This window comes from Pyrgilauda ruficollis, unplaced genomic scaffold (genome assembly GCF_017590135.1).
Source record: "Pyrgilauda ruficollis isolate IOZ18807 unplaced genomic scaffold, ASM1759013v1 scaffold3, whole genome shotgun sequence".
NCBI classification, from domain to species: Eukaryota; Metazoa; Chordata; class Aves; order Passeriformes; family Passeridae; genus Pyrgilauda; species Pyrgilauda ruficollis.
Window position 1 is genome coordinate 17,106,992 of NW_024524377.1, and position 8,789 is coordinate 17,115,780.

The window sequence follows — 8,789 nt, forward strand, 5'->3', positions numbered from 1 at the left end:
GTAAAGTTTCAAAGTGGTTAGCAATGTGAGGATGGATGTGAACTGTTCAAGAACCCTCTGCAAAGGCAGTTTTGCTAATTCATTTAAACCAAGGGGATGCCACTGCATCTTTGATGTACTCCTGGTAAGTAACCAGTACATCCAAAATCAGTACACTCAAGCAGCTGAGAAATATTAGTTGCCTGATTTTATTCGTAGAAATATTGCGCACTGCAGTATGGGTAGAAATGGCCCAATATCTGGGTCATAATGAAGTTTTAAAGTATAACCAACCATCTTTACTTAGCTATATGGTGGTCTTTTAGTTCTGTCCATCTCTAGCTAGATAATGCTTCAAGCATGAGTTGTACATAGTGATACTCAGTATTTAATTTTTTTATAAATAGATACTGTGTGTTATACTGCTACATAATGGTGTGACAGTATCACGCCACCTACTGTTCAGCTGTACCCGGGCACTGTGAAAAAGGCCAGCATAGTTATAAACAAGGCTTTAGATTTAATTTATTGAGCTTCCTGAGCAAACCAGCTTCTGATTAAGTCAGATGAGAAAAAAAAAAGTTTATTTCCATTGGACTCTGTAGAATATATTTTTTGCATTACTGTGTGGTTTTTGTCATTTTTACTTTTTGAAAGTGGTCACATGAATCATGAATGATACAGATCACACTTTCGATAGGGAAAATGCTTAAATATGGTGTAAAAAATCTTTGGTTTCTGTACGTCTACACAGAGCAACAAATGAAAAAAGTTGTCAATAATGAAATTATCTCAGTATATGACTTGAAGAATGTTGTTCATGCTCCTGTATTGCAAAGGTAATTCCCTGCTAATTCTCTCAGATCAACAGTCACAAGCCTGAATCACTGTTAGCAGTTGTGTAAATCATGAAAATATGGCTGCAGACTGTCACTTCAAGTTTCTATTCTTTGTTTAACTAAGGACACAAGTAACTAATATGTTGAATATATGTCTGCTATATAAAATGGATTTTCTAAAGGGGTACTTTCCATTTTATTCATTATTAGCATCTATTGTTGTATATTTCATTTCAGAGCACAATCTTTAAGTACTATTTTGCTGATACCATCCCATAAAAATCTCTCTCTCTCTATGTATATATATAAATATATATATATAAGCTGTATATATATAGCCTTAGTATGCCTGGCTATAATATGAGTAATGAGGGCTGCATATATATGATCTGAAAGCAATAAGGCTTAGAAGATGTAAATATGATATTGCTTCTAGACTTCCAATTAGGTAGGAGACAATTGAAAGAATCTTATTTAATTGGGTAAACAAGGTGAATAGTTTGGTGTTGGCCTTTGGGAATGAGCAAGATACAAATTACAGAAGCAAATCTGAAACAGGCATCTTTAATTAAGAGCCTAGTAAGACTAGCATGACTTAAGAAAAGTAGGCATCTGTTTTTAAGTCTGAGGAGTATTCTGCTTTGTGTATCTCCTATCTTCTCTAATGGTTCTCTGAACTTTTTCCCACAGCAGCTGACCTGAAACCACTCTTTTCTATAATTGTGACTTCTTAAGCAAAATCACTAAGTTCATGGGACTAGTCACAAACAATGAAGAACAAAGACAGCTATGACAAAGATTTCGGCTGGGTTCAAGTTGCTGTGTGCTTTGTTATTCCCTACCAGTGAGATGACCTACAGAGGCATTGCAGAGCAGCAGGCTGATTGAATTGTGGTTCTGTTCCTGGCTCCTCCTAGCCAGCAGTAGGGGACTCTTCATGCACAGCTGTCCAAGCTTCTCACAGTATCATTTGCACTTAGTGGCAATTTGAAGCTGGGAGTTATGGGTAGAGATCACATTTCTAGGCTTCTAATCACGTGACAGTCTCTGTTTCCCAACACTGACAAAGAATCTTGGTGCTTCTGTTGGGGTAGACACAACTGTAAGTGTAGAATGACAACTGGCATTCTGCAGTATTCTTCTAAGCTCTGTAAAGACATGTAGGAAGATGTGGGCTCTCAGTCACTTTCTTGGAGTGTCCTGTTAGTTCATTCTTTAATTTCAGTGCTTCAGGGAAAAGGACATAGGACATCTTCCTGTCTGAACCACCTTCTTATTTTTCTTCAGCTGTTAAAACATTACTAAATCAATGAATGGTGATATTAATATGAATAATATCAAATGAATAAATGTAGTGTAATTTTGCTAGTAACTTCAGAAATTAACTGACTGATAATGCAATGGCTATAGGACACTTTCTGAGCAGCTGTGTTGTGGTATGGAGATTTGTGTAAGTGCTTGAAGAATCTCCAAAGAGGGCTCCCAAACCTTCCAACAGAGCTAGCCTTTTCCAGACTGGTGGAATAGAAAAGTGTCAAGATAATAATGATATTTTGATAGAACTAGAATTGAAAATCAGGAGCCAGGCATGTAGTTGTTGCAGTGAAATAAACCTGCATGTCCCTTACTCAGGCTTCAGTAAATTTATTGCAGTCGAAAATTACAGTCCAGACCTTATTTAAATAGACTGTGTGACCTTACTAAGAACTCAAATTGTTAAACATTTAAGACTGTAATTTCACCAGGCCTTTGCAGCCATTTAAATTGTTAATATTTGGTACAGATACAGCACATATACGCTGGCAGGATGAGCTAGCAACTCAGCTTAGTTTGGGCCACAAACCTTTTGAATTAAGCTTTTCTTATGTAATAGAGTAGAAAGTGTAAGACTGATCCCCTTGCTCCCACTAGTAGGATCCTAGGAGAAATTTAACCTTTTAGTCTTGACTTAGAGATGCCAAATAATTCCTGATTTAGAGATGCCCATAATAGCATTGGGAAAATGCTATTCCAAAAGTACTTCCACCTCTCTGCAGAAAGATTCTCATGAGGCAGGAGTTACATGAAGTGAAGCTATCCCTTGCTTCCCATACAAACTAGCTGACAAGTTGTCGTTACATTCAGTTCATAGCACTCTTGCTATTATGCAGCTCTTTTTATCTTCCTCATTCCCTGTTTAGCCTTCCTGGTGGAGGGACTCTGGGCCCAGACACACTCCCTACCCAGAGAAGTCTAGTTGGAGCAGGAGCTGTATTTGCAGACCAGTTAGTCAGGTGCTATCCCAAAACAGTATCATAGTTATACCTGCCTAGAGAAACAGGGTGTTGGAAAATGCAGCTGCCATGGACCATACAGAGAGGCGTACAGCAGGAGACACAAATGACACCATCTACTACCAAGATTAATAGGTCTGGTTTGAAAGATGTAAGCAAATGACTTTGGAATGGTTTGGGAATATTGCCACTAAGACCCAGGGCTGGGACATTTTACCGGTGAGGCAGCTGCAGCAGCAAGACCAGTCCAGCTCTGCACTGAGCATTCCATCAAGGCTTGCTGCTCATGCCCACACACCATGTAGTGCCACCTGCAATCCAATCCCTTTTCCCAGGTACCAGAGGTTTTTCAACAGCACGTAGGAACAAAGTGGCAGGATGTGGCATCCAATACACAATGAGTGCATTCTGTTGGAGAAGCACACTTCCCAAAATTTAGCCCTCTGTGTTTCCCAGCTGCCTGGAAAGAAGGTAATGTTACACTGAAGAGTAGCAGCACAATCACCCAGCTTGGGCCGTGGCCCTGTGCTCCTGCAGGGAGGCAGCCTGCTCCTGTGCAGGCAGGAGTTGGCCTTCTCAGCAGCGCCATCCTGAACAGCAAACCCTTGTCACAGACGTGATACTTGCTGGCTGCTGCAAGATGCTCATGTGCTTAGCTGAAGGGTAATAGAAGAAATGCTAGAGTACAAGAGCCAGTAAAAAAATACAATTTATTGGTTTAATTTGGGTCACAAAGGTATTGCCATTTAGGAAAAAGAATTATGAAATAAGTTTACACAGTCATGGTAATTTTTAATGAAGAGTCATTCTTTTTCTGTGTCCTTAAATAATAATATTAATTAAATATCATATACATATGTCTGGCAGGTTATTGATAGTCACTCTGTCAATAGTTTCCTGAGCCATCAAACTACTTACTGCTCTGAAATGTAAAAAAGCTAAAAAGATTAAAGCAAATAATGCATATTTTTCTTTTACTTTTCAGTTAAGGTCTAAAATACAGGCTTCCTTAGAGAAATAGCCATTTCAGTGCTGGCTGTGTGATTTCAATAGGGTATGTGGCAGTGATTCTGTTAATGGAGTCGTATAAAAGTTGAAATTGGGTTTTGCTGCCTGGAATTAAGGGATGTAGCCTAATAACCTTTTTACCTTTACAGCTCTATTTACATACTGCTACTGTTGCAGTATTTTATAAGAAGTGGTGTGGCTTCTTATAAAGTAAGTGGAAACCTGCCTGCCCACCTCCCCCTCCAGCCCAGATGCAGATTCTAGGACATGAAGAATAACTTTTCCAGTTAATAGTCTGCTGCACACAGTTTAAAATTAATATTTAAATATTGAAACTGTAATCTATACTTTCTAGCTGCTTTTCTCCAAGATCCTAGTCACTAAAGGAAAGAGTCCTGTTGTGCTGCAGACAATAACCAATAATATATTTCAGTGAAACTTATGGTAGATGTTACAATGAACTGTGACAGATACAAGTTTCTCCCAAAAGAAGCTCCTTCCTGACCTACCTCATTTCTGAATATATTGCTGCTCTGTTTATCAACTGTATTTAATACAAAGAACTAATTATGCCTATTTTTTCCACCTTCACTCATGACTGTATTACCTTCTGAAAAAAAGAACATATCCATCACAATTTCAGTAGAAGAGGTTTAAATAACTGATGATTAACCATAGAATTTTACACTAATTTAACCAAGGCATTTATTCCTATTTAAAAATCTTTTTGACAGCTGATTAGAGTGATGAGTATTAGGTGGAGAGTGATGGGCTAGGAAATTATCCTCACCAGCTTCTGTTCCTTACCTTGCTTGCTTTCCTTACTTTTGTGGAGCTGCCTTCTTTGTAAGTACTGACTGGTTCGTTAAAGGGGCACAGCTGTGCCAGTGCTGCAGGTGCACACAAGGGAAGCCCAGCCTCCCCCAGTAGCATGGCTGATGTGTGTGGTACAGTGGGTGAAAGAGTGGGGCTTCTGGCCTCTGCTGTGATCATCTGCAGACCAAACGTTAGGACACATTTGATCCCTTGAGATGTACAGCATCATTTGAGGGGTTGTTTTCACTCATTCAGCTTACCCAAAGAAAGGGCAGTTTCCTGAATACCAGAGTCTTCCTTGATTGCTAGTTGAGGCATCACAGTCTGACTGCAGGTAGTGGCAACTCCCCAGATCACCAGGAAAGATCTTTCCCAGTTTCAGGCTTTTTTTCCCTTATCAATGGGCTAAGATACTTCCTAAATTCATCAGCCTGTGCTTAGTGCCTTGCATGCGCTGGCCAAGTGTGCTTGATGCAGACAGCTACATACATTCAGGGTTCCACAGATCTCACTGTATTGTATAGCACTCACTCTGTAGCACAATGGAGCACCAACATACACATCCTTACCACAAAGTATTTGCTTACAGAACTCTTTCAAATTTAGAATCACAGTAATTCAGCTAATTGGAGCTCCAGTAGTAACAAGCTTCCAGTAGGCTCCTTCCATGGCCATCAGTTCATCGTGAGTGCCCCTTTCAATGATGAGTCCTTGTGACATCACAGCAATGATGTCAGCGTTCTGGATGGTGGACAAGCGGTGGGCGATGACGATGCAGGTGCGCCCTTCTCTGGCTTTATCCAGTGCTGCCTGCACAGTCTAAAGGCAACAGACAAAGTGTCAGAATAAAAATGTGCAAACACAACAAGGCTCAGAGCTGGAGGAACCCAGTTGCTTCAGATTAATAAACCATATTATGCAACACTTGTAAAAGGGACAGTGAGACTAAATCAGAGGTTCTGATATTGATGTGCTTAGCTGGGTCATGAGCTCTCTTTAGCAGTAGTGCAAACAAGGGACAGCTAAACATAGAGGCAGAAATTAAGGAAGGCCTTTACTCTGCTGCCATGCTAAATGTCAACTGAATGCTTTGAAATCCAGGCAATTCAGACATTTTTGATGAAGTGCTGCCTCTCATAGATAGTTTAAGAGCACTTGGGGCTGGCTGCTTTTTCTTACAGCTGTACCTGAAGTGCAGGCACTTCTTGGAAAGATCAGTAAATGTGAAAGTGCTGAATTCACAATGTGGAATAATGTGCAATCATGCAGCAGAGTATGTTGGCATACCTATAGAACACAAAAGGTATTGTATGTTGTAGGCCATTGTGTTAACTTTCCCTTTATTGATTCTCACTATGCATTTACCTTTTCACTTTCCGTGTCTAAGGCAGATGTAGCTTCATCCAGTAATAAAATTTTAGGGTCTCGTATGATGGCCCTTGCTATGGCAATGCGTTGCTTTTGCCCACGAGACAACTGGGATCCCTGAGCCCCAACATTAGTTTCATATTTCTGAAAAATATACAAAAGGAGTATTTTATTCAGATGTAATTTAACACACCAGTACACAGCTTAAGGAAGAGCAGGAGAGAGGCAAGAAAGTTGACCGCTGCTGACCACTTGCAGAACCTGGGAATGCAGAAATAACATACAGCAGCAAACATGTTTAGGGTGAGGTTTCCAAGCTCTGCTTTGTCTGCACATGGCCCTGAGGCCCAGGCAGCACAATGATGAGCCTGGAAGGAAAATGTGATAGCAAAATGCTGGCTGATTTGTCTGAGGCAAAAAGAATTCTCCCTGCCCTAGATTTGGGAGAAGAGGCTGAAAGTGATTTAAGGGCTTTCTAGAAAAGTGCTTTGTTTGGGTGCCTAAATTGTATCCATACCTTATATGTTCTTTTTATATTTATATTATTTCAGTGAATTTAAATACTTCTCAAGCGTACATAAGCAGCCACCTTCAAATGTTTTTGTCTAAGTATCATTCCTACTCACAAGGCAAATCTCCCACAGCTGGGAACAGGATTTATGTATTCACCTACTGTGTAAGAATTCAGTAGTAACTCATACCCAGACTTTAAGGAACACAACAAATGGTCACAGCACCCCCTTCCTCTTACTGTCACAGCTGTAAAAGGACATAAAAGGACCATGCAGGTAGCAACTTCAGCTGGTTTCAGAGCAACTCCTGCAATAAACACTGAGCAGCCAAGGCCTCTCAGGTACTTACATTAGGCAGAGACATGACAAAATCATGCAGTTGAGCCTTCTGGGCTGCTTCTATGACTTTTTCCATTGTTGCTTCTTTTGTGTTACTGCCGTATTTGATATTTTCAGCAATGCTGCAGTCAAACAGCACAGGCTCCTGTGACACTATTCCAATTTTTGATCTAAGAAACTGCACATTTACGTTCTTAGAGTCATGTCCATCTATTAACTATGAGGAAATGGAAGAAAACTTGAAACATCATTACAAAACAACAGCTTGCAACACCCAAACACTTTATAGCAAAACTACATTATTTAACCATATCAATAAAACACAAACACAACTGATTTAAAGTGATTGGTTGAATTGCTTGTCTCTGACTCCTTTGCACATGATGTGTATTTTGTAGTATGGCTTTCATCCATACCACAAAATACACTAGATCATTTGCTCAACAGAAGCCCTAGTGAACTATTTAATTGCTTAAAGTTAGGCACATGCTTTATTGCCTTCCTGACATAGTGATCGCCACACACATTTCTTCCCAAGATAAATCAATCTAGGTGGGTAAGTATTTACGTTAGGAAAACATAAAAAAGCTTTCTAAGCTATCAGTAATTGAATAACTGGAAGTTAAATCTAGGCAAGTTCCAGGTTCTTTGTTGCTCCATTCAGACTTGATTTTGCTTGTGCTCTCACAATTCACAGCATACATTTGTATGTTTCATACAGGAGCTACCAAGGCAAATGCCTATGGCCTACCTAATGCATAAGAGTGCACCTGAGGCATGTAGTTCTCTTATCTTGTCTGAATATGTCTGAGATAATGCTTGGGAACTGTCCAAATAGTTCACATCTGTCCTTTCGAGAAGGAGAGGAAGCCTCAAAGTGCACATGTATGAGCCACCACTACCAGGCTGGACAGTAGGACACAGGCAGAAGGCCCTTGGAGCACTGCTGAAAACCAGAGCACAAAACCCGTATTTTCTTTGCTTACCACACTTCCTTTCTCAGGGTCATAGAAACGCTCCAGAAGCTGGACACTGGTGCTCTTACCACAGCCACTACTTCCAACAAACGCCAAAGTTTGTCCAGGTTTAACAGATATAGAGAGTCCTTTCAGGACCTGAATATCAGGCCTAGAAGGGTATGTGAATTTACAGTTAAGAAAGTCAATGCTTCCCTTGAAATCATCCTGGTGAAAAGAAAAAGGAGAAAGAAGTTACAGTGAGCATGAGCTCAATCCTGAATTGAAAGTACAAGACAACTCTTCCTCAGATCCATTCTTGCATCTTTTGCTTAAAAATTGACATTTGTACTTATGAAATTATCTCAGGAAAAGGGAAAAAACCATACTGGAGTAGCTGTCCTAGAGGTGAAGCTATCAGTCATAACACTATTCCTCTGCTTATGCTTCCCTGCATTGCACTGGTCAGAGGCATAAATTGGAAATGGCATTGCCTTGCCACTGGGCACATTTTTCATTTTAATATAGACACTGTGTATAAAATAAGTAATTTCAATTTTCTGGGTCTGACTTTCCAATTCACCAGAAACTGAGAATTTTCATTTTGTCTGACTCAACAATTCTTTGCCTCTTTATGAACATCCCCCCCCCCCCCCCCCCCAAATATTAAAAAATGAAAAAACCCCCCACAAAAAAACA

At 40.0% G+C, this 8,789-nt stretch overlaps 1 protein-coding gene across 4 annotated transcripts in view; it reads right to left on the reverse strand.

Annotated features, from left to right (window-relative positions):
* Positions 1 to 3,782: 3,782 nt before the first annotated feature.
* The window catches only part of ABCB11 (ATP binding cassette subfamily B member 11), a 39,556-nt gene continuing 34,549 nt past the window's right edge, over positions 3,783 to 8,789 (reverse strand). For all 4 annotated transcript variants that reach the window (XM_041473390.1, XM_041473393.1, XM_041473391.1 and 1 more), the window contains 4 exons: positions 8,121 to 8,318; positions 7,145 to 7,351; positions 6,281 to 6,427; positions 3,783 to 5,734 (listed from right to left, as the gene is read on the reverse strand). In XM_041473390.1, the coding sequence (XP_041329324.1) occupies positions 5,534 to 5,734; positions 6,281 to 6,427; positions 7,145 to 7,351; positions 8,121 to 8,318 (753 nt within the window). In that variant the 3' untranslated portion in view covers positions 3,783 to 5,533. The remainder of the gene's footprint in view (positions 5,735 to 6,280; positions 6,428 to 7,144; positions 7,352 to 8,120; positions 8,319 to 8,789) is intronic.